This window comes from Mchenga conophoros, linkage group LG11 (genome assembly GCF_057382185.1).
Source record: "Mchenga conophoros isolate Kocher_MC1m ecotype Shallow Benthic linkage group LG11, M_conophoros_male_GT1.1, whole genome shotgun sequence".
Classification (NCBI taxonomy): domain Eukaryota; kingdom Metazoa; phylum Chordata; class Actinopteri; order Cichliformes; family Cichlidae; genus Mchenga; species Mchenga conophoros.
Window position 1 is genome coordinate 9,857,707 of NC_140536.1, and position 26,733 is coordinate 9,884,439.

Sequence of the window (26,733 nt, forward strand, 5' to 3'; positions counted from 1 at the left end):
TGGAAAGATGGTGGATCAGTGGAAAGGTAATGATCTGAGAGCAGTTGTGACCACTGTCACCAAGAACACCATTAGTAACACACTTCACTGTAATGGAGTGCTCAAAAAAGCTACAAGTACAGGCTCGTATTAAGTTTGCCAGTGACGTAAAAGATTCAGAGAAGGCTTGGAGGAAAGTGCTGTGGTCAGATGAAACCAAAATTAGCTTTTTGGCATCAACTTAACCCACCGTGTTTCAAAATGAGAAATGATGAGTACGATCCGAAGAACATGGTGGTCAGGTTGTTTTTTTGCTAAGGTTACAAATTCACTGCATTGGCCCCAATGGGGCCAATGGATGAAGCCATATACTGGAAAATCTTGTAGGTGGTTTGTTTGGCTAACCCAAAACAAACCACCAAAGCAATAAAGGAATAGCTAAAGAAGAACATTAAGCTTGTGGAGTGCACTAGCCAACCTCAGACTGTGGAGCTCGCTAGGCTTTCAGTTACCAAGCAGCAAATCCCTCCTGGGATGTGTGCAAACCTGGTGACCAACTGCTCTGCTTAACAACAAGAGTTGCTCCACCAAGTACTACGTCATACTTATGTCATCAAATACTTATTTCACTCAATTATCTGTAAATCAATGTAAAACTATTATCTAATGTGTTTTTTCTGTATTTTTGGTTAATATTCTGTCTCTCTTCATTCAAATAAAACTACAGCAAAATTGGAGACTGTTCTGGGTGGGTGGGCACTGTAGCTTATTGAAGTCGTAAGCTTTACTCCTGTCTAAACACATGGAACGTTGCATTAGCTTTGTCCAGAGATCAAGTTGTACCTTCTCCTATACATCATACAATTCTGACACACTCATCCATCACCAGCTTGGCTTAGGAGTCAACCTCTTATCCTGAAAGTTTTGGTATTTTTGCTAATACAGCTACTGTGTGTTTGTTAAAGAAACCTTCACTGAAGTGCTCTGCTGCATCTCCAATAAAGTGTTGCAGTGTGTTGTCAGTAGTCAGTCAATATCTATGTTCAAGGTTTGGTCAGTCACTTCCTCTACACCACTTCTTCAACAGTGTCCAGCCTGCAATCACAATCACTGGGCAAGCCTTCTTTATTCAGATGCTGCTCCCTCAGCAGCTCCCCTTTTTTTTTACACAGCCCCCTGTGTTCATCTGCTAGTTTGTTGCTGATGCGGATGCCCGGGTACTTCTATTCCACCACATGGAGATTCTGTTATAATAAGAAAGAAAAGAAAAAAAAAGAACAAACCTTAACCTTGGCGCTTAGAAGAGCTAGGGCCGAACTTTCTCGGGCCATCAGAGAGGCGAAGCGCGCACACGCCCAGAGAATCCACAACCACTTCAAGGACAGCGGCGACACACGGTGCATGTGGCAGGGCTTACAAGCCATCACTAACTACAGGACGACATCACCTGCCTGTGACAGTGACGGCTCCCTCCCAGATGCGCTGAACAACTTCTACGCTCGGTTCGACAGGCAGAATGACATGGCGGCGAGGAAGACCACCCCTCCTCCGAACGACCAGGTGTCTCACTACAGCTGAGGTGAGGAAAACTCTACGCAGAGTCAATCCATGTAAAGCTGCTGGACCAGACAACATCCCAGGCAGAGTGCTCAGAGAATGTGCTGATCAGCTGGCAGATGTTCTCACCGACATCTTCAACATCTCTCTGAGCAGTGCCGTCATTCCCACGTGCCTCAAGGCCACCACCATCGTCCCCGTGCCCAAGAAGTCTTCTGTGTCCTGTCTCAACGACTACCGTCCTGTTGCACTTACACCCACCATCATGAAGTGCTTCGAACGGCTCGTCATGAGACACATCAAGACCCTGCTGCCCCCCTCACTGGACCCACTGCAATTTGCATACCGCCATAACCGGATAACTGGATCCTGGACTTTCTGACCGGAAGGCCTCAGTCAGTACGGATCGGGAACTGCACCTCCAGCACCACCACACTGAGCACTGGGACCCCACAAGGCTGTGTGCTCAGTCCTCTGCTGTTCACACTGCTGACTCATGACTGTGTAGCAACACACAGTTCAAATCACATCATTAAGTTCGCTGATGACACGACCGTGGTGGGTCTCATTAGCAAGAACGACGAGTCAGCGTACAGAGAGGAAGTGCAGAGACTAACGGACTGGTGTAAAGACAACAACCTGTCTCTGAATGTTGACAAGACAAAAGAGATGGTTGTTGACTTTAGGAGGACACGAGGCGACCACTCACCGCCGAGCATCAACGGCTCCTCTGTGGAGATCGTCGACAGCACCAAATTCCTGGGCGTCCACCTGGAGAAGGACCTTGGCTGGTCCCTCAACACCAGCTCCCTGCACAAGTAAGCCCAACAGCGTCTCTTCTTTCTGAGAAGACTGAGAAAGGCTCGGCTTCCACCACCGATCCTGACCACCTTCTATAGAGGAACTATCGAGAGCATCCTGAGCGGCTGCATCACTGTCTGGTTTGGGAACTGTGCCATATCAGACCGCAAGACCCTACACTGGATAGTGGGAACAGCAGAGAAGATCATCGGGGTCTCTCTCCCCTCTATTGAGGACATCTACACCACACGATGCATTCGCAAAGCCACCAGCATTGTGGCTGATCGGACACACCCCTCTCACACACTCTTCACACTCCTGCCATCTGGAAAAAGGTACCGAAGCATTCGGGCACACACATCCAGACTGTGCAACAGCTTTTTTCCACAAGCCATCCGTCTCCTCAGCAAAAAGGGACTGACTGATAAACACGCACACACACACATACACACACACTAACATTATCACTCAGCTTAACTCAACTACCTCAAAACATTGAGACTGGACTGACTAATCAACACAAGCGCAAACACACTGACCTACACCACCAAACCATCGTACACACCAACCTGTAAATGCTCTTTTGCACAATATTATTACTGGACTTTTTGCACTAACTTCTGCACTTCCTAATTTTTGCTGCTACACTAAGGAATGTTTACTGTTCCTCCACTACCTCAACTCATCATCACAAAACCTTATTATTATGTTACGTTGTGGTTTTTTTTTTGTCACACTGTCACTTGCTGCTCTTGTTTGCACATTTGCACGTGCACTTTGTTGTCTGCTGTCTGATAACAAAAAAAGTCATCCTTAGATAGTTAGATAGTTTTTTGTTAATTTATGTTGCAATTTATGTTAGGTCAGTCTGTCTTGTCTCTGCTAGCCAGCTAACTAGGCCTCTTAGTTAGCTAGTTTAGAGTTTTTCTGTTAAATTATGTTGTAAATTTATGTTGCATGTAGCACCTTGGTTCCTGGAGGAACGTTGTTTCGCCTCACTGTGTACTGTTAAACTGTATATGGTTGAAGTGACAATAAAGCCAACTTGACTTGACTTGACTTGACAAACAATCAGCACGCATTAGCGGAATGCTAGCATTTTATGGTAAATATTGACTTTGCAGCAAGAAAAACAAAAGCTTTTCGCTCCTCTTTGTCTTCATTGATGACTATTGGAAGCCCCCCACCCAGACTGACTATGATACTGCTTGCTACTTTCATTGCATGCAACAAATTGTTCGCATGGAAACAGGAAAAGTGGGCAAAACGAGAAGCGTGGGACTCAAACCTGCAGAAATCCAGCAGATTTGCAATTAGACTCAACTCCCTACAAGTGAGACAACAGGCTGAAAGCAGCAAGTGTCGAATGCAGCTGCTATATGGGTTTATACAGGTCTAGCAGCAGACAGAGTGCAAAATGACAGTGTGGAAAATAAATCAGGGTTATGGTGATTAATAAATTTACTTAGCCGGTAGCATCACTTGTCACATCACTCTGAAACAGCTGTGCCAATCACAATGACAGCTGAAGAAAGCAGTCCAACAAATGGAAAGAGGCTTCTCCTCTTTCTCTGTATTGTTGTCTAAATGGTGCAGAGTGGCACAACCTGAATACACAACACCTCCAAGCTGCAACCAGAGCCAGATGGTGGCAGCTTTATTTAACTAATCACCACTGAAATAAATGATATAAAGCGTTGATAAAGCCATTTATATGACTGCATCAATCTGAGCTATTGAGTTTCATTTTCGCTTTATCTCACATAAATTGATGGTCACCTCATACACTACAGTGTGGCAGCAGTTTTTGCATCATAATGCATTTTTAGAATAAAACAAGAGATGCTGCTTTTGCTGAAAAGAACACTGGAAAGGAGGCAATGACACACAGGACTGATGAGCCACTGTAATCTGACTTCTCCCACATAAACTGAACAATACTGAGTCATTAGGGAGAAGTCTGATGTGTGCAGTGTTCAGTGGGGGTTCCTTTGTAGCAGCCTGGTGTCATTTGAATATGATATAATTAAAGGTAACACAGTGGACAGCCGTGTGTAATAGCAATGCACTCTGGAGCGGCACTTCTTAAATCAGAGGGTGCAGATTTATCAACATTTGTGTGCTACTGCTGCAGACAGCTGCAAGGATTTAATGAAGTGAAGGCAAAGCTTTTCACTCGGTACAAAGCAGCTGTGAACAACAGGTAGTGTAGGAATCACTCTAATTAATAGATGCACGGTACTTTAATGCCGTTCTTGCTTCAAACGTGGTCTTTACATTCCTTACACAGATTTAAATGGCTGGGGGTGATGAATTAGGTTGTTTTAGTCTTATTATTTGCATTATTCTCTCATTTCTTCATGTAAATAGATTGCTCTGCTGGTAAAAATCACAAAAGTGGCAAAAGAAACTGGTGTGATTCTGATGTCTCTTCTCACTGCAAAGACACGTTTTTTTCTCACCAAAGTAGCAACAACTCACTTTGCACGACTCGCTTTGAATTTTTCCCACCTGTTTGCGCCTCCGTCTTCCATGTGCTCTGCACAAAGTTTAAAAAAAAAAAAAAAGGATCCCATAGAGTGACACTGAAAAACTAGCTCATGCATTTATTACTTCAAGGCTGGACTACAGTAATTCATTATTATCAGGTTGTCCTAAGAACTCCCTGAAAAGCTTTCACTTGATCCAAAACACTGCAACAAACATACTAGGAAAGATAGACCGTATTTCTCCCATATTGGCTTCTGTTCTTTGGCTTCCTGTTAAATCCAGATTCAAATTTAACGTCATTCTCCTTTCATTGACATTATAGTCAGCCCCTTATCTTATCTTATCTTAAAGATCTCATAGTATCATATCACCACTACAGAGCACTTTTGTCTCAGTCTGTTGGTTTACTTGTGGTTCCTAGGATATATCAATGTAGAATGGGAGGAAGTCGTCAGCTTTCAGGCCCCTCCTCTATGGAACCAGTTCCCAGCTCGGATTCAGGAGACAGACACCCTCACAACTTTAAGATAAAGCTTAAAACTTTTCTTTTAGATAACGTTTATAATCAGGTGTGGATCAGGGGACACTGATCCGTTAGCTGCTGCATGCTTTGCATGATGCACAGTGTATTTTTTTGTTCAGTCACTATGTGTTTACACACCACTCTGCATTTAATCATTGCTTATTATTAATCTCTGGCTCTCTTCCACAGTGTGTTTTTGTCCAGTCTCCCTTCCCCCAGATAATTTCCCCACCAAAGTCATCTTATTCCTGGGGTTTTCTCTCTATTATTGTAGGGTCTTGCAATATAAAGCACCTCCAGGGTTGGCACTACAGAAATAAAACTGAATTGAATTAAATTGAACTGTGTTTAATTGAACTGAGCTTAACTGAAATGATGCTACCAGCCAGAATTTTACAAAAAAGAAAGTAAAATGGTAATCAACACACATTTCGTTCTGCTATGCAAAGATTAGGATTTAAACACGGTAAGATATGTATTTGATAGCAGTAATTCTTCTCTCTGGTGTCATTTACCTATCATAGAAGAATAGCATAGAAGTTTAATGTAAAAGAGTGCCTCAGATGGAAAATGATATCAGTTAGTCTTTTATTCTTGTTTTTTTAGGAACTTTATACTGTCATTCCTCCAGTGTTTTCCTCTTCTGGTGCTTTGCATCTCTTTGGTGGACACTTACATCACACACCTCTTCCACTTTGTTGCGTTTGTGTTATTGATACACTACCTTTTCCATCTCTGTAATTTTTAGTAGGTTACGATGTAAATGGTCCTAAAACACACGGGCTATAAATATGACACCTAGTCATGGAGGTCAACAGTAAAACAAAATTCCTTATAAGGCCTGACACAGATAACAGCGGGAGATAAAGGAAACTCACTAAGGCTGATATGATCCTTTAATCCTCTACCCTCAGCTGTAGCCTTTGCCCCATAGCAAGGACAAAATCCCATTCCCCTTCTCTGCCTTCCCAGTTTCTATCATCATGATGACATCACCTGTGTGTATAAGCGTGTACTGTATGTGTTTGTTTCACAACCGCACTGCTTCTCTCGACTTACAGATAAAAAGGAGGCTGACTTCTGAGGGTCGTATGGTGCGTGTGAAGTCCTTTAAGCTGCTGACCTCCTCACTTTCAGATGAGACGCCTTTGGATTCTTTCACGCCGTCTTTCTTCTTTTCTTTCTCTTTCGCCTTTTGTTTCGAAAACAAGACTCAGGCCGAGTATTGTGGAGGGTATTAAATGCCCCCTCGCTCTCCGTCTTTGTCTTTTGCTCTTTTTATCGCCTGCCTATCTCTCACTCTCTCTCGCTGTCACCCATCTCACTAAACCAGGGTGACATGACCAGTCCTGGGTTGCTATGGTGACAGTCCCACTGGTACGGTGGCAGTGGCGCTGGCAGTGTGGAATGGGTCTGCGGGCGTGCCTGCAAGTGTGTAGCTCTGCGTTTCTGTTCTCAGAGGTGTGAGTTGTCAAGTGGCAACAGTGTGTGTAGTTATGCATGTTGTCATCAACCACTGAGCGTGTGTATAGCCTCATGTTTGTGTGTAATTTATTTTATTTTTTTATTTTTTTAGATGTGTGCGCGTGCAGGCGCGTTGCTTTGCGGCCTCTTGCAGATGTTCTCTGGCCCCAGTGCCTCCTGCCAGCTGCTCCGCCCCCCAAGAACACACACATGCACACACACTCCTCTTAATTAAGAGCCCTGTGCCATGGTGGGCGACTCAACGGGGGCATGATGGCGCACACATCACAGACACTCACCAGAAGGGCTCAGCGTAGTGTGTCTATGAGCTGTTTTTTGTGTGGGTCGATGTATGTGTGTGTGTGTGTGTGGGTAGATGATCCACCGGTGTTGCCCTTGAAGCCCTGTGGTCGTGATAGCGATGGTGGTGGTGGTAGGTAAACAAGCAGCTAATCAGGCCTATGTGTCTAATCCACACACTCCACCAGGCACCACAGGCAGGGATAGTGACACCGAAAGACTTTCTCCTCATGTTCCACATGCAGTTTAGAGGCAGAGGAGGAGGAAACTGGGACAGCAGGAAGAGGAGGAGAAGCAGGGGTCGCAGTCAGGATTTGGCTGGAGATTGGGGCGAGAGCGGAGGTGGAGTAGAAATTTTCAGATAGTTTAGATCAGGAGAGGAGGAGGGAGAGCGGAGAGGCAACAGCGTGTCAGTTGTGGTACTTGTGGCTTGTGGACTTCGGCTGAGATAGTATTTTATGAAATTTAACCAATATAAATCCAATTTAGAGTATTATAAACAACTGCTGCTGTTGGATGAGAAATAATCATTGTTTGTCAAGAATTTTGTTAAACATTAATCAAGCTAATCTAGCATTAGCAGCTGGAATAAACTGACTTTTATATTTAATTATCAGAAAACAATTTAATTCAAGCTGCATGCTACAAGCTTACTGAGCTTCAATAAGAACAGCCAGTGGCTTGGAGAGATCACATTAACCGGAAAACTAAAGTTTTTGAGGTAACGATAATTAGCTGGGTGAAAGAAAATGATGTGAGGCAGCTTCGGATGAGAAACCTGCTAGCAGTTGCTGCTTTTTTTATATTGATCTTTTGCTACTAAAAAAACCCACCAGGGACATAAAGGCCTCTATGTAAGCTTTGTTAGCATCATAGCTAAAATAAAATCCAGGTATTTTGCTGACCCAGAAACCAAAATGGAACCTGGAAGTAGAGTTGTGTGTGCATTGCACTAGTTTAAAGCACTTTTTTACAATTATAATTTATTTATTTCATGACACCTGTGCTGATGCACAAGGTTCCAGCAAAAATAATGCACAAAAAATATAAATAAGTAAATAAACATTTAAGGTTTAGTCTGTGAGTCAGGCTTTCCCAGAACAAAATTAAAAATCGCCCTTCAGAGTTGTGAAATCATGCCTCGTGATAATATAAACTGCTGTGGAGTTTTTGGGACTCTAAGAAGTATTAAACATAACAGATCAGCTGCTCAAATGATTTTTGCTTAAGGAATTTCATTTTTCTGGTGGCTGAAAAGAGTTGAGTTTTGAAATATTGCAGAAAAGCTGCAGTCACAGAGAAGTATTGGTCTGTATACTATGTATACAACATTATTGTATGTGTATTGTATGTGTATTCAACATTATGCACTCCACACTGTATATAAATGCCACTTGTTTTGCACATATTCAACTCTGTATATTTTATATATTTTATTATTATTATTATTATTATTATTATTATTTTTTTTTTTTTTTTTTTTTACTATTTAATTTGTAAAAATGTGTATACACACACACACACACACACACACACACACACACACACACACACACACACACGTAGGAAAATATTTAGTATACACATCCAGAAATGCATACACTATTATATATTGTACATATATTTATTAGTTTCAGGTTGGCCATTCTTGTATTTTGCTCGTTTGTGTTGTTGTGTTTGCACATCTCTGTTGCTTGTGGGGCTCGCACACAAGAATTTCACTCGCATGTGCTGTGCCAGTGTGCCTGCACTAGTGATGTGACAATAAAAGTGATTTGATTTGATTTGATTTGATTTGAAGTACATGACCTCTAAACAGAAAACACTGCTTGCGATCTTGCTGTGTTTTTATTGCATCCAAGTCACATATGAAATCCTAAAGTAAGCCTGTTACTTTTAATATTTGCACTTGATTTTTTTGTTTCTCATATTGTCCAGACTGCAAATGGCCTGTTTGGATGCCAGGAACAGCCAAATCAGTCCTTTTAAGCACTGCTATATGATAGTGTGACACTTAATTGGTATTTAACTGATATTTCTTGTAGTGGGAGGAGCTACTGATTATATAGATAGCAGTTGCAGTTAGGTATAGGCAAGTGAGGCTTTGTGGAACACTGAAACATTCAACAAGCAGTTGTAATTGTTGAAATTGTATTGCGGTTTTGGAGCAAACAGACATCCATCTCCACGGCCACACATCTATGATGTTATTCTGTGTAACAGTGATACAGACCAATACGTGCAAACGAGGGTTCATATTATTCCAGGCCATCAATAATTAAGATCAACATATATTTTGGAGAAATCCCCATACAGCAAAGCAAGCTGTGACTGTAATGAGGTGCGTTTCAGCAAATACTAGTTTCCCACTGTTGTGTTAACATACGTGAGGCTGTTTCAGTTGCTTAGTAATTTAGTGCAATGCACAATAAACCAATTTGTGAAATAAAATGTGCCGGGGAGAGGCTGCTGTGTTTATTGTGACAACTATATATTGTAGGTTTTTTGGATTTGTGAATGTTGCCTGCTTTGTAGTCAGGCTAAGTGCAGGTCCCATTAGTTTTTGTGAAAGATGTCTCGTTTGTGGTGGAATTAAGTGCAAATTAATGTGGTTAAATATGCAGTTTTCTTTGGTCTTTCTTTGTGTTTGCTTGTTTGTTTGTTTTTGTTGTTTTTTTGCAAACCTGCCCTGTCTTGTAAAAAATCCTCAAAGTTTGGATGTATTTGGCGATTTTTACCTCTCAGCAGTAACTGCCCATGGGAAATTCTCATCACAGGCACACGGGTGGGCAGCGTGGACAGTTTGTGAACGCAATTACTGTGGAACTAGTCGATTTACGGGCTTCATATTTATACCGTAGGTGTATCTACTTAAAATCTTGGACAAATTTGAATTTCAGTGACCTTGACCTCAAGGTCAGAAGATTTCTGAAAATACTGTGAATGCAGTAACCTGAGAACAAGGTGACGTAGGATTTTGAAATTGATACCATAGATGTATCTACTAGGAGACTGAGGGGTAATACTGCAGTTGCCAGTGATTTTTAGTTTGTGTGAATTTAGAGAGTCAGCAGGTTTGCTCTACCCACTATCAAACAGCCCTAGAAGCAGCAGGTAAGACAACTTTTGAGGCGCGTAAAGTGCCGTTGGTATTTGAACCATACTTCGGGGAGTATAGCCTTGCAGAACTGTTTTTGTTCTCTACTTTAATTATTGTTCTTAATTTGAGTCTTCTTCAGTTTGTCCAGATAATCTGCACTGCACTAATCCACTGCTGTGAAGAAAACAAGCATAAAAAAGATCAGACCCATTTAAAAGCCTTCTATTTCTGCCTCTACTGCTCAGAGGCTCGCTTTAAAGAGTAAAAGACTTAGTTATGCCAGGGTAGTGCCTCTGTCAGAGCCAAACGGTTTACCAATAATATTTGATGTTTGATCACAGTCAAAGAGGTGAGCAACATGATGTCGTGTCATTTACAGCTGCCACATGTGTGGGTTTTTCATTAAACTTCTCTGTTTATGCTTTAGAATGAAACATGGAAGGTTGGCAACATCAGTTGGTAGTAAAACAGATGCTGAACATCTTTCTATTTTTTCCTACCAATGCCTCTAAGTCCATAAATCAATTAATTTGCTTGAGTCAGACTGGTGGAACCTCACTTGTGTATTTTTTTACTTGCTTTGACTTTGCAGTCAAGTGATGATGTAATTATAATAAAGTGACCAAAAGAATCTTCGTTATTTAATTGATCTGCTACTTGTTCAACTGATGTATGTTTGACACTGTGCCCTCCGTCCTTCCTCTTTAGTGTTTGTCTTAGTTTCATCTAGATTTACCGCTGCTGTAATGCTGCTCCTCATGTTCCTTATTATCGCTGTGATTTTCCCTCTGGTCTCCTTTAACTCATCTCTCTCTCCAGTGTTGCTTTTTTTTTTCTCCCCCCTCTTCTTTCTCTCCCTCCTCTGCTCTGTCATCTCCTCTCCTCTTCTTCCTAACACACCCGGACACGAAAGAACACCGTGGATAGTTAATAATTCTCTAATTTCCGCTCTTCACGGTGTGTAGAAGGTGTCGCAGATAACCTGATTTATCAGACAGCTATTAGAATGTGAATCGGGGGGTATTAAAGCAATGGACATTAACGTGCACATTGTTTAAACAACGCCACGGGACTAATGGATTTCAAAATGAATTTGTCAACACCGTTCTCTGTGAATATAATTAGTCAAATGAGATCAAAGCGGTGGAGGAGACCAGAGGAGGAGCTGGGAAGCAGTTTAAAGGAAGTCATATATGCAGACGCTGCAGCAGGAAGCTATGGGGAATTCTCTCTCTGTGACTGTGATGTGTGTTGGGTTATGCTCATGGAGTAATGCGATTACCTGTAGATATGTTAAGTATGAGGGGGAAAAAAGCCCATTTTTACCCCGAGGGATCCACTTTATGAAGAATAGGCAACTTATTAGACAATCCAAATATCAAATCAAATATAGATTTAACTGCTGCCATGTCATTACATTCTGGGATTGACAGTCTGTATTGCTGCCAGTGTCTTTAATTCTTCTTTTTAGCATCACATCAAAATGAGTGAATGAATCTGAAGCAGGCAAGATGTTTATACTTGTCAGAAGAAGACAGCAAACAGGAAAGAGTCTGCGTATTAACATAACGTTATAATCACAAGGCATCTTAAACTGTAAGGATGCTGATATTCTTTCATTTTATTTTATTTGTTTTTTTGACTACATTTTGGAAGCTCAATGTACCTTATCTATGTGCTCCATCATCAGCGTGTCACACTTCTGCACTGAGTGGCACATTTCCTGCCTGCTCCAAACTATAGTTGATCTGCCCTACACACATAAAACCAAATGCGTATTAATCTAAAGGTTAAGTTTGCATTTTGTGCTCCTGTTTGAGTAACTACAGTACTCTGGCATGTAATAAAAATACTAGAAATTATGTTTTTCTGTGTGTTTTAACATAAGCACACTGATAACTGAGCTGATTCTCTTCCACACAAGCTGTTTTAGCTTGCCCAGAGTAGCTGTACATATGCAAGCCGCTTTGCAACCCATATCTGCCCCAGTGCTGTATCCGCAATATCTGTCCTCACTGATGCCTGCATGTTTGTTTTGGGTCTTGCAGTGAGCCGTGCTGTTAAAGAATAGATGGAGCTCAGGAAGGGTTTCAGAGGCAGGAAACAGGAGGACATCATTGCTAGCATATGAAAATAAAATAATTTGCTTCTCTTTTCGAGACTTTGTAGTTGATTTTCCTGCTGTGTTCAAAACATGAAATTTTGCCATGCAGGGGATTGAAACAGCACTGATAACAAATAAACCGCAGCAACAAAAAATTTTATTTTATCTGTGAGGGCAATTTCAAATGAAGATGTGCTTTAATGCAGAGTCACAAGGGGGATTTCATGCCTCAAAATGTAAGCTTCTTGTAAAATTAGATTAGATGCATGCTGGGATAGAGAAAACAGAAACCACTAAGATACTTGTTAACGGGCCACGCAGACTTTGGCACAGAAGTCTCCGGCAGTCACGATACAGCAAGTAAACAGTGGTGATGGCGCTTGAAATATCTGTTTGTTTCAGCATAACTTACGTCGACTCGTTGCCTACAGAATTAAACGTCTTCCTTTTCTAGCTTCGCATTTTCATGTTGCGGCTCCACTGTATGTCTACCCTCTCCTGGATTGCTATCTCTGCATGTAGGCGTGTGGCACCGTTTGGATTTGCACTCGTTTTGAATAACAAGAAATTTCAAGTCCTGCAGTACCCACTGATTGACAGAAAATGTTTAACTTGCTAGTAAAAAAAAAATGCTTTTGAATTTCAGAAGTAATGTAGGAGCTGAGAGAAAAGCTGGAGCCCACACACCACAGAAAAACAAGGATATTTCTCTAAAGTGGACATCTCCATTGAAGGAAGCGTTTCAGAATTGAACTTAAACCTCTGTGTCTGATTCCACCATGAGGGGAGAGCCGGCCGCTGAGCAGACATGGCGTTGGGTTGAGGTGGAGGTGGGCATGTGTGGAGGGGGTAAATCGGTACTGCTTGAATGCTAATATCCCACTTTAGAAGTCAACCCACCTCTCCATCCCCACATCTCCTTTGCTCTGTCTCTCTCTCTGCATCTTTCCCTCAACTCTGGTTGCTGTCAGTCTTCACTCATCTACCTTCTTTTTTTCCCATCCTTTTTTTGTCACCTCTCCCACTCCTCCCGACAATCTTCTCTCCTACTTCCCGACTCTCCTTCTTCTCTCCCTGCACTAGCCTGCTCCAGGCTTTACATCACCCACGCTCCCTCTCTCCTCTTCCTTCTATCTGACTCTCCATCCTTCTCACTCATCAAACTCTGCCTTCTCCCCAAGATCTCTCTCGTTGCCACACTTTTAAAACTTTTTTAAACCTCTTTCTCTCTCTCTCTCTCTCACACACACACACACACACACACACACACACACACACACGTTTGCGCATTCTTGACAAAGCCAGCTAATTACAGGCAAGTGTCCACTCCAGCCCTTCTTAAATACCGAGCTGATTAATGAGACGGAGGTGGAGGGCCAGGAAGTCTCACCCTTTGTGGGTGGTGGATACACACCCCTGTCTCTAAGCAGTTCTCTCTCTCACACACATGCACACATGCACGTACTGTACACACCTTTCCTTTTTTCTTTCACAGTCACATATGCAAATCATCAGCCATGTGAAGCTTCCTTACAGAAATGTTGATATCAAAATTTTATGGCTTATCTCCTCCCTCGTGTGTTTTAACCTCTCCCCTTCTCCATCTTCATGTCTTTGTGGCAGCCCACTGACTTCTGGTGGATTTTTTTTGTTTGGGGGGGGGGGGTGTAACAACTCCGACAGAGAAGAGCTAAGAAGCGAGAAACAGACAAAGTGTGAAGGGGATGGAGGGGGGGTCAGGTGTAGCTGGGGCCTCCTCTGAAGTCATGTCGGCTCATTTTCTCTGCGGCGGCTCAGGCACGACTCACTGTCGGCTCAAAATGGCCTCCGACACATCTCGATGTCTGATTTGTGTGTGTGTTTGACCCTGAGGACCGTTGTGAATTCTGCAGGAGCAAGGAGATGGAGTGCAGCTGCTGCTGCTGCTGAATGCTGACACACGTGCAGAGCTGAAAAAAAAGCACGCACACATACACACACGCACAGTCACAATCTCGACTGGGTCAGTCAGGTTCAAAGCATTTGTATTCATGGAAGGTTTTGCATTGGCTCCACCACCTACAGTGTTCCATCTAACTGTGGGACGTGGCTTTTTACTTTCACACTCAGAAGACCTTGGACTGTGTTGGAGTGTGTTTATGGCTGTATTTATGGCAGTATGGTGCTACCTGAGTGAATACACCTGGCTGAATGCATTTTTCCACTTGGATCATCCTTGAAAATACTTGAGGGCGTGTGTTTTGACGCTCAAATTGACCCCCCTGACACACCAACTTATGCTGTACGTGTCTCAATCTCTCGCCTAATACACCTCTGTCCCCTGCACAATCAGATACCTCCATGTACATTCACACGTGCTTAGCTCTGTTATCTCATACTAAACTGTATAAAATCTAGCATAAAGACAAACTGACTGAACACAAATTACAAGTTGTTAACACTATAATTCTATGTACTAAGCTAAAATTGGTATTTAATTTCACCTGGGCCTTTGTGAAACTTTATAAATTCCCTTGTCCCTAGCAAGTGGGCTGGAGACAGCAAGATCTGATTACCAGTCCTGCTCTGTAAAATCGTTACTAAAATAGGACAGAGGGATGAAGTTGGCTAAAATGTCTCAGCAGTAACACAGTGAGCCAAAAGAAATTTCAGAAGACATCAGGATGAATGTGCTTGAAAAACATCATCCTGTGAAGGCTTACAAAGAAATTTCTAATGCTCCGGGAGTCCTCAGAGCACCCGTGGTGGAGCTTATGTACAAATGGAGAAAACTAGAAAAAATGAAGCGTGATGTGTTCAACCATCCAAAGTAACTCCAAGCAAAATATCCAATGAGCAACACTATCCAAAATAACACAGAAGCACTGTTGAACTGTTGAACTGCAACTGGGTTACAAAGGAAAATAATAAGAGTAAGTTGACCTCTGAATCACTCAAAATGAATACAATTTAAGTTCTGGAATTATTAGTAAAATGTGGACTTGAGCCTTTTTGAGATCCAATTGGTATTTGGTGCTTTTTACTTTACAAACTCGAGTTTGCTTTTCACACAGAATGTCTCTAGTGAAATTATGTTTGATGATGTGGTACAGTGGTGTGTGAGGCAATCATAATTGGAGATTATTCATCCGAATTTCAGGAGCAGGACCACGCCTCCAAACACGCTCCTTCCGGTTGTCATGTATATAGGTTCCCCCAGTTCATTCCCGTTTACGTGCCCCAGCCTCCCTCCCTCCTTGTATTCAAATCTTTAACTTGTTCATTTCTATTTAGTGCATGGGGGATCTGCCAGGCCCGGGAGCCATCGCCAGTCCGCTTCGAGGCATTCCCCAAACCGCAGCTCAGTTCACGTCAAAGCATTCACTTTTACCTACTAAAACGCTGTCAAACCTAAAATGAGGACATGGGTCCACACCGTAAAAAAAAAATCCTAAAAAGTTTGTTGCCCTAATTTTACATGGAATTTTGCCTTTTTCAAGTGCTTTTAAACATTAAATTAGGAACATTTTAATGTGATTAAACAATGAAATTACCTATAAACAAGGTCAATGAATGTGGCAATATGAATAAAAATACTTAAATGTACAGAAATATACAGTTAACAGTTGGTTTAAATAATAATGGATTGCATTCATATAGCGCTTTTTGAGACCCTCAAAGCGTTTTACAATTCCACTTTATAATTCCCCTCTGGCCATCACCAGTAGGTGGTAGGTGAAGTGTCTTGTCCAAGGGCACAATGACCGAGAGTGTCCGAGCCGGGGCTTGAACCGGCAACCTTCTGATCACAAGGCCAACTGCCAAAAGTTTATAAGAATCATTTTATATATTTTTCCATAGCATTACATTTGAATTTAACAGTTCAATCTTTCAAATAACGGACAAATATTTGTGAAATTCTGATACATTTGTGAATGTATTTTAACAATCTAAATGTGCAAATGTACAGACAAATACATTTAAAAAACAAGAAAATTATGTTTTATTACATTTACAGTGATTTTACGTTAATTTACATTTGAAATGTAAAATCACAGTCTATTGACGTAAATTTAATGATATTCTAGAAGAATACACAGTAAAATACTTTTATATTACAATTTTGTTTTTACAGTGCAGTTGGTGAAATAGTAAAGTCGATTTAGCCCAGATACAGGTTTCCAAGATAACAGTAGTTAGCCAGTTATTTCATGCTACTGTAGCAACAAATGTGTTTAATTGAAGGTCACATTTACTTACAAACTCTCTCTGGCTACCTAGTTAGCATGACAAATAACTGATGTGACTGCTGTGCTGATGTGTGCACGAGCACAAAAGCCTTAGCTGAGAAGTTAGGCAGGAACAGGCGATTCTGCATCTTATTGCACTGATATTAGCCATAAGTTATTATTACAATTTATAAAACTTGTTAAATACTTTGTCAATTATTCCAACTTGATGCTAGCAAGAAGCTAACACCACCCGACCTTCTCAACTTGTGAGCTAAACTGGTGCCCTCCAGTCTATATTTTTAATACTATTTTATTTGTAAGCCTCTTCAAACTATCATCTTATATACATGCCTGTTATATGCCAAAACATCCTGTAATTATGATAGTCACACATACTCTAAGGAGTATTTAAGTGGAGATTGTATAGTTCCAGTCATTTTCCCCCTCACCCCCTCCTCCCTTCGTCCTTTCCTCACTTGTTACTTTGTTCCCCCCTGAACAGCTTGACGTTAATTCCCAAAGATATCTCCATCACAAACTTGCTGAAGTGATGGTGTCAGCCTTTAAATGCTGACGTGACTCGATGCGATTGTCTTTTTGCAAGTTCCTGACACGCAGTCAGAACATGCATGAATGCACACCAAGGAGTCTCTCTTATAATTGAGATGAAACAAATATGAACTCTTAATAAAACAAGCTCTGTTGCCTCCTGCAGAAAAGTCATTCTCTTCACTTGTGGTAACAGCAGCTTTGCACTGCTTTTTGAGCTGCATTTCCAAACTGTCCATTCTAATATTTTCACACTCTTGATTCCATGTTGACAGACAAATTTTCCTCCTTCCCCTTCATGTTAAGATCATGGTATACAGTCAGTGGTCACTTTCTAAGTCACATCTTGCTAGTACTAGGCTGAACTCCCTACATTAATTCCTCTGGAAACGTTTAACATAGAAGCCATTTAAGTACAGAGAACTCATTGTCATGTTCGAGAAAGCAGTTGGAGATGATCTGACTTTGTGACATTATCCTGCTGGAAGCAGCGATCAGAAGAAGGGTGCACTGTGGTCATAAAGAGATAGACATGGTCAGCGTCAGCCACAATTCTCAGTTCGGCTGTGGTGTTTAAATGATGCTCAGCCAGTACTATAGGGGCCCAAAGTGTGCCATTACACCACCAGCAGTCTGAACTATTAATGCATGGCAGGATGGATTGATGTTTCTGCTTTCTTTATGCCAAATTCTGACTCTACCATCTGAATGTCAAAGCAGAAGTGACGACTGAGACCAGGCAACATTTTTCCAGTCTTCTATTTTGTTGAGTCCGTGTGAACTACAGCTTCCTATTCTGAGTTGAGCAGATCAACACGTGGTGTTCTCTTCTCTGACCATAGTCATGGTTATATAGATCAGTGCTTTCTGAGTTCTTTCAGCATATTTTGGTGCTTTTTAAATGATCAGTAGCATCTTAAAGCATCAAAGCTCGGAGATTCTGAGCTTTAAAATTGATCAGTTTGAGCAGAAGCTAAGTTAGATTCTCCTGATTTCGCTGGTGATGAAATTTAGGGAATTGAGACAAAAAAAAATAGCACGATGTGGGGTTACTGAGAAAAACAAACTCATAGCTCTTTAATTCTATGTGATGATATTTTATTGGACCATAGTATTACTGAACACACCTTAAACTTTAAATCAGCAATAACCTCCTCAGCATCATCTTTTGGCCTCGTTTTCAGTGTGGAAAGCCAAATTGGCTCAGGCAAGAGGAAAGTCTGCCAGGGAGATCTTTCTCTTGTTCTCATGAGGTTGAAAAAAAAAATCACATATGTTTTATTTATTTATATTTTTCTGTTTTGCGTTTGTTCCGTGTCACCTTGTTCAACAATTCACTAACTGTGGTTAGAAATAGTTTGACAAAACAATCTTAACTCAGGAAAGAATTTTAATAAATGACATTTCTTAGTTTTCCTTTTTTTCTTCACTTTGGTTCAGAAGACTTAGCGCACTGTACCTGGAGTGTATTTTTTAGCCAACAAACAAATAAACACACAATTAAGGTTTTTCTGGGTAAAACCTGAAATGAAACTGGCTCCAAGTTTTGCTTTTGCATGTCATCAGTCTGAAAGTGAAATGCAGTATTTCTGGATTGGCAGTTCTAGTCAAATAAATGGCTCTAGCCCAGTATTTGATTCCTATTGTCTCTGTCTCCTGGCTTTTAGCAAGGTCTTGGTTTGAGGTGAAACTCATTTGTGGCAATTGAAAAGTAGCGCACAGGGGAGAATAAAGAATCAGTGCTTATATATGGGATGTAGCAGGTTGACCTGGCACGGCATAGCTCAGCATGGCACAGTATGGCAGGCTCCAATGAGGCTTCACCCTCCCAAGGCTCCATCCCGCCTGAGCTCAACACAATCAGGCCTCCACAGCGAGACCGACTGCAGGTTACCATGACAACCCGGAGGCACTGCCTGCATGGGACAAAGGCTGGCAGGTCCTGTGTGTGTGTGTGTGTGTGTGTGTGTGTGTGTGTGTGTGTGTGTGTGTGTGTGTGTGTGTGTGATTGAGAGACAGAGTGAGTGATGTGTGGCAGAGCAGGCGCGGCCCTCCTGGGGCCCTCATTCGTTTGTCTCTCGCTGAGACCACAGGAGCCCTGATGCTGCAGAGATGGAGGTGGTGGCGGTGGATGGGGTGGGAGAAGAGGAGGGGCGATGGGAGGGGGCAAGCCAGCAAAAAGCAACTGATGTTGAGAGACTATGATGAAAAGATGCAAAGAAAGGTGTAGTGTAAGAGAAAAGAATAAGAAATCAAAAGGACGGCAGTACAAACGGATTTGGTGGATTGGATTGTTCTGCCCCCAGTCACTCGTTCACTCATTCATCAATCATGTGCGAAGCTTCGTCGTACAAAACACGGGTCTTGACAAAAGTTGATTTTAAAAAATGGACTTCACCACTACACTCTGGCAAATTAATTGCACCAATTAGTGGAGCACTCAAAATTCAAAATTTTAATAACCTGTCTACCACACAGCAAGTTGCAATGACTTGAAACAGCACTGCTTTACAGAATGTAATAAAATAAAAAGTGCACTTATCCAATGCACCAGGCATTAAAAATGAGGAAGCGATCTCTTTAAGCATATTGGGGTTGATCATTAATTGTCTCAGTTCCTGACGCACATTTGCTCTCTACCTTGTATTCATTGAATTTTCCTCTACATTTTGGAATTTGATATTTTCATATAAACACCATTAAGTGGACTTTCACTTGTTAACCTCAGAGGGTCAGAGTAAAATGTGTTCTGTCTATGCAGCTCCGGCATATAGTCTGTGCCCACCACTCTGTATAAGTGAGCTCAGAGACAGGAACTATGTTAACTTTGGAGATGACTCAGTTGATGTCAGTCTGCTTCTTAGAAATGAGTCATCACATGAGTTTGTGTTCTGAACATACAGCTTGTATAGACAAGGAGAAACATCACCTTTGCCTTCTCAGACCTTCACTGAAGTACAGAAAATAAGAAGTGTTAAAAATTACAGGATACAGTCATTGTAATAAGAAAGCGCAACCTCTTTTATTTAAGACACGGCAAAAAATAATCTGGTTCTTGGTAGGTTCTATAATTTTTTTCAATAGAACCTCAGATGAACAACGTTGACATGTTACATGTGATAATTTAACAATAATGGACAACCAGTGTGTGAGTTGACAATTATTTAGTTACATCCAGGTGCTGCCTAATCAAATGCAGTGATTAACTATGTGATCATTTCTGTAAAAGCAGATGTTTTGGCAGTTTGCTGGTCTGAAACATTCAGGTGTGTGTTCACACGATGCCAAGGAGCAGAACTGAAAACAATGATCCCACTCACAGCAGCACATCTACAACAGAATGGTTTTGGGGGGGGAGTAACAAGGTGTTGCAATGGCCCAGTCAAAGTCCAGAGCTCAACCTGATTGAAATGTTGTGGCAGGACCTTAAGAGAGCTTTGTAGAAAAACAAATGCCTGCAAAGCCTTTTGTTAAATAAATAAATGAGAAGATGTGCATCACCACAGATGAACATCGTGTTTACATATGTAAATCCTTAGTATTGACAGAGAGCGCACGTTCTTTTTGACATGACTGTAAGTACCATGATATTGACTGACTGAGAAATTGAGGTCTGTGCTGATCTAATATAAGAAATACACTTTTAACCAGAAAAATTACTTGCAAAACTAAATCCATCATATTCTTTCTGTTTTCTTTTCCAGGTTTAGATCACACAAACAAGGACCTAAAGAAAAACTTTGTGAGTAAACTCAAAATCAATGTGCCTTAAATGAATTTGAGCATTATCTTAGAGGCTTTTCTCTCAGCTAGAGTTGCTTCTCTGTTCGTTAAAAGATGAGACAATAAAAGTTTCATATAGTTATAAAGCTGCGAGGCTGGTGTTACACTGGCTGGCCATAAAGCATATGTGAAGTGGCAGCGTTGTTTGCTCCTGCCTTGTCATTTATAATCCTATAGGCAGTTTGAAGCGTGCAGGCCAACTTGTACTTTGTCACAGCAGATTGTCTGGCATGGATAAGCCTGGCTGCAGAGAGAGAGAGGGAGATACATAATTGCTCTCTTGTACAGTCTGCTGCCAAGACATCCTCCTCCCGTTATGCCTATATACACTGGCAAACAAGTCATTCAAACATGTTCACTTTTATGACACACACACATAAACCACACCGACACGCAGCAGCATCTCCTCAGTGACAGTGATTGCCGTCAGTCAGAAGAAAAATGTTGACAGTCTAATTCAAGTGCCACTATCGAGAGTTTTTTATGGGATTGCTTCATTTCCTGTCATGTCATCCTGATGTTTTGTGTTGAGGGTTATGCTGTCGTACACTACTCCGCATTTGTTTTCTGTCTCGCTTTTCCAGGAGGCCCGTGCCAGTTTTGACCTGCGTGCATCTCACGATCCCATGCCTGTCAGAAATGAGGAGAATAGGTAATGACTCCTGTCCTTTTACTCTTACCTCTAGATATCCGATCCCTATATTTCTCCCTTCCAAAACCAGGAAACTGATCAAACGTCGTGTATAGTGGCCCTAACGTGAGACGCAAACATTCAAGCTAAGCAACCGAGCTAATTCTTGGACCTAAAACTAGCTTAACTGGCTGCAACAAGCGACAGCTGTCCTCTCACAGAGAAAGAATCAGTGGACGTTGGTTAGAATGTGAGAATCTTGAGTTTGCCTGTCTGAAATCAGAGATCTATCATGTTACACTGGAAGTCTGCTGCTGTCATTTCATGAAAAAGCTTAACTGACTAACTGTAGCTCAAGACATGATATCAAGGTCAATTTCTCTTTTTGCTAATTAAAGATTTCAAAACTAAATCGTTGCACGTGTCTGGTGTCAACCTACAACATATTACCTGTTTTTTTCATGCTTTGATTATTGGAGGTGAGACATCCAGTATCTTAGTGTTCTTTTCTGACAATGTGAGCCAATCATATTGAGGAGATGCCATAATTACTGTGTGTGCTCAGGCTAAAACCCCTCCCCAAAAAAGAAAACGCTCATCTCAGCTTATTTAGTCTCTGTATGTGGCTAACATCTTATTCCCCCTCTGTCTCAGTCACGGTACCCATTGTGCAGGGGAAGTTGCCATGGAGGCCAACAACTCCTACTGTGGTGTGGGCATCGCCTTCAATGCCAGGATTGGAGGTGAGGAAAACAATACAGCCTTAAAAAGACCGTAGGAGGCAGTGCATTGTGGGTGTGCTGCACTGGCCAAAACGAGGACATGGCATAAGAAGCAGTTTTTAAAACACTTGTTATACTACATTGGTGCTATATTATTATTATTATTAATAATATTATTCGTTTACTTGATGAAAAATGCATGCTTTGTGACTTTAGGACAGCTGTGCAGCTCTATTGGTAAAGACAGAAGAAAGGGTTTTTTAGTGGTGCTCAGTATACCTTTGGGGATTGACAGTAGGGCCAGCACCTTATCTAACAGAAATCTATTCATTTCTGACCAATTATAAACCACTAGTTTTTACAAAAAAAGAGGAAAGGAAATAATTTTAGCACAATGCTGTGATTTTTCTTTGCCTGTGGTTAAAACCTCTTTGGAGGAAAAACCCTGCATGCATAATACACCTGCTCTAACTTTACAAGGTCTCACTTACTTTATTATGAAATGATAAATAATTCAAACTCACCTTTACTGGCAGAAACTCGAAAGTAACAAATATTCCAAAAACCAAAATATCACATCCACATGCTGAATTACTTTTGAGAGAAAAGAAAAATGCTCAGCATCATTTCCAGATGCAAATGGAAATGATGCTGAGTAAAACGGTTGATTTTATGTTTGGTTTAGGTGAAAATTAAAATGTCGAGCAGAAACACTGTAAAATGTGGCAGAAAATCTCAGGAAATCGTGCCAAATTTTCACAGTGAAGTTTTCCTTGTCGGTATAAATTTTCAACGCCTGTGTATATATTTACAGTGAACATGGCTTTAGGTTTATGCGAATACAGGTCACTACATATTGACTGGGTGCTATTCAGGCATGCTGCCCCTATTTAACAGCTCATTTTTTAGTGTAATGGCTTTTTTAGTGTTGGTAGTAACATCGGAAAAGGATGAATGAACTGAATACATAAGATTGCCCATTTTCCCGTTGTGAAATCAAAGATTTTTACAGGGTTTACCAAGAGTGCTGTAACCCACAAGTTAATGAGGAGTACATAATGTGTTTGAATAAGAACACTTCCTGCAGCTCTCAGATCCTAAATGACTCAAACTGAGTTTAATGCAGCGATGGCATCAGCACGAAATAGAGAAAATGAGAAGAGGAATCCCTCAGTTGAACTCTGGCATTTGAACTCTGCTCTGTGATCTTTAATCTCTGACCCGTCCTCGTTTGTCACAGGCAGATGAGCGTCTCATGCAAAAAAGAGAGCGAAAGAAAAACAGTTTGACGGAGCGAGAGCACGAATTTCTTCCCACAGTTAGATTCGATTTTGCTTTGTTGGTTCCATTTGATTCTGACTCATAAACAGTCTGTATGGAAACAGGAGACGAAGGGGCAAGACCTGCATGAAAGATGCATGTTTTGACTTGAGCTGTCACACAGCTGGCTAAGTGAAGTTCTTTGCCTCTGTTTGTAGTGTTTGTATTGACGATTTGTGTTCTTGTTTTTCATCACAGTCACCACACAAACTTTTCAAAACCTTAGAAAATGTGCATCATTCCATCTGAAAACATGTATTTTTCATCTAAACTGACTGTACATGCAATAATAGATGCTAAGCTGAATACATGTGGTTCTTGGCTATGCCTCTCCAACGACCTAATTCTGAAAAGTTGCTTCGTCAGATATCCCAGCTCTTGAGCATATTAACATCTCAGCACAGAAACTCCATTTCTTAATGTAAAAAAACAACTCTTTAATGCTAGCCAGGTCTAATAAATAAGAAAGAGACTTTTTTTCCTGTAAACCTTCCTTTACTCCACTGTCTCTAGTCGCTGCCATCTAATGACAGCAGTCTTTTGTTCTATCCACAGTCTCTAATTGGAGTGATGTTGTCAAGCTACAATTACAAAGGACACATCCACTGTTTAGAATTTATGCAACAAGCAGCAGAAACCTAAATGCACATCTGACTTGTGGTTTGGATTAATTACTGTATAGTTTCTACTGCAAATCAAAAAGAAAAAAAAATCACACATTTAATGCAATTAAAAATTTTCTCTATCGGATTCTTTCACAATGTCTGACCCTGTCACTTCAACTGGCCGTATTAGGGATTTGAGTTCTCCAAATTTAATTGCATCACAGGTAGACAGTAGCTGTGACGACCAACACGATAGTAGAGAGATTATTTGAAGTATTATTTCAAACATGACATTTATTTTCAAATCCCCATCCATCCATCCATTAATCTTCTTAACCCATTATCAAATTGTTGAATAAAATGTATACTTATTTTTGAAAGCTGCCATTCTCAGTAAAAAAAAAAAAAAGATTAAGTATGTTTTTTTTCACACAAATAGAGATTAGCTGGTGAGCATTTACTTGCTAAAAGTGAGACATGCAGGAACTAAAAAGATGGTGAATACTGGATTTAGATTCAAGATGTATATAAATATTAATGTGAGTCTTTATCTGTTGGATGTGGGAGGGACCACATCAGCTTAAAATGTTATGATACACTATTTAAATGTTAGTTAAAAAATATATCAGTGATTGCAGTCCTAAATGAGACCCACCCCCACATAAATGTACTCCAGTTTTGCGATCAGAAATCTTAAAACAGTTGATAACTTGTGCAGTGCTGACACTCCACACTTTCCAGTAGCAGATTTACCGAATGTTGGGTAAAGTGAAGTAATCCATAGTTTCACCCTGTAGGTTGTATATACCGGGATGTTTTTGGCTGCTTTTCTCAGCTTTGATAGCATGCTAACTTGGGGTGACACCCCCCAGGGTCCCTCGGGGCAAATGGAAGAAAAATCTCACTCTCACTGTAGCTTCTCTGTCCACTGACATTACATTATAATAGTTCATGGCTGCTGCAGACACAGTTGCACTGCAAGTACTGAGCTTCACAAACTCTTATTTCACAGTTAAACTGATGAAGTAACTTCTTTTGAGACATACGTTAATCATTTTATTCAGTTTATAATGGTGGTCAGAAAGTATCAATCAGTAAATGCAGAGGAATGTGAATATATCGACAGTGAGGGGATGAGATATAGCTATAGTTTGTGTTGTTTTCTATTTCCTTTTTTTTTTTTCATTTTGCACAAGCCTTCCTCCAAACTCTGATCTCTGTGACCTTTTCGATGTGACCAGGTATCCGCCTGTTGGATGGCTCTGTGACGGATGCCATGGAGGCCACAGCTCTGACCTTCAACATCCACTTCATCGACATCTACGTCTGCAGTTGGGGCCCGAGGGACGACGGGGCCGAGATGGACGGGCCGCAGAGCCTGACAGAGCAAGCCCTCCGGCTAGGAGCTCACAAGGCACAGCTTTCATCTCTAAGTTCACACTGCTGTCTGTCAGATGTAAAGCCGACAGTCACACTGTCAGTGGAGCTGGGATTGGAAGGACAAAATGTCGAGTGTTCAGATTTCCTAGCCAGATTTAAATCCTCATTTCCTTATTTATTTATATCTTACAGAGAGTACGTTCATGACACGTACTGTAACAAAGTCAATCTGCTACTTTTGCCACATAGTCAGACTGCTCCAAAACAGACTATTTGTTTTGTTTTTTAGATGAATATTGTGTGTGTGTGTGTGTGTGTGTGTGTGTGTGTGTGTGTGTGTGTGTGTGTGTGTTGTAATCCAGGCCTTTCATTTATTTGGTATTCACTTCCAATACATGTGACTATTTTTGTTTGTTCATATAGACAGTAAGAGCATGACCTCCCACACAAAAAATACACTGATCAGCCACGACACTGAAACTAATGACAGATGACTAGAATAACACTAGTCTTCTAGAGACCGTGTTCTTCTGGGATATGTTGGGTCCTGGCATTCACAGGGACATCATTTAAACTTAAAGAAAGACGGATATAGCGATCATGGCGTTGCTCGCTGGTTTGTAACATCCAGTTTTGAATCCTTCACATGAGCATTTTCACAGTCACCATCTTGGTATTTTGAAACCAGATGTGACAAGCACGGTGACTGTGAAGCTGCACTCTCATTGGCTAATGACTTGTGACTGACATGTCATACCCTGGACAATTCTCCTTTCTAATATGTAGATAACCCAAATTTAGGAGCCCATAACCCATAAACTAATCAGGAAAGTGTTTATAGAGATCAGGACAGAGAGTTGGTTTTCCATAGATTTCCATGAGACCAAACCACAGGTTTTGCCCCCCTGGTGGCAATGAATAATAATGCAGGGTTAAGATACTTGCCCACTGGCTTCACGTCTTTTTATAGCGCTAGAGGCTACATCTTCTCTTGTCTCAGTCAAACTTCTTCTTGGGTACTTGTAGATTGCACTGCTGTTATTAGATTCTGTGTTTCCTGTTCACATCTTCCATGTGCTCTGGTTTTCTCTGTTTCGCTACTTCTTTACCGCTCTGGAAAAGTAGAAAACTGCTTTTAATTATATTTCCTTTGAAAGTGCCTGTCACCAAGGCAACAACGTCAATGTCCAGTATCACCAATTCATAATTTAGCT

At 41.1% G+C, this 26,733-nt stretch overlaps 1 protein-coding gene across 1 annotated transcript in view; it reads left to right on the plus strand.

The window, feature by feature from the left end:
• Nucleotides 1–26,733, plus strand: part of LOC146563613 (furin-like protease kpc-1) — a 213,829-nt gene that overhangs the window by 112,805 nt on the left and 74,291 nt on the right. Inside the window, exons 6-9 of the mRNA XM_085290827.1 lie at nt 20,783–20,820; nt 21,446–21,513; nt 22,147–22,235; nt 25,381–25,553. Of these exons, the coding sequence (XP_085146953.1) occupies nt 20,783–20,820; nt 21,446–21,513; nt 22,147–22,235; nt 25,381–25,553 (368 nt within the window). The remainder of the gene's footprint in view (nt 1–20,782; nt 20,821–21,445; nt 21,514–22,146; nt 22,236–25,380; nt 25,554–26,733) is intronic.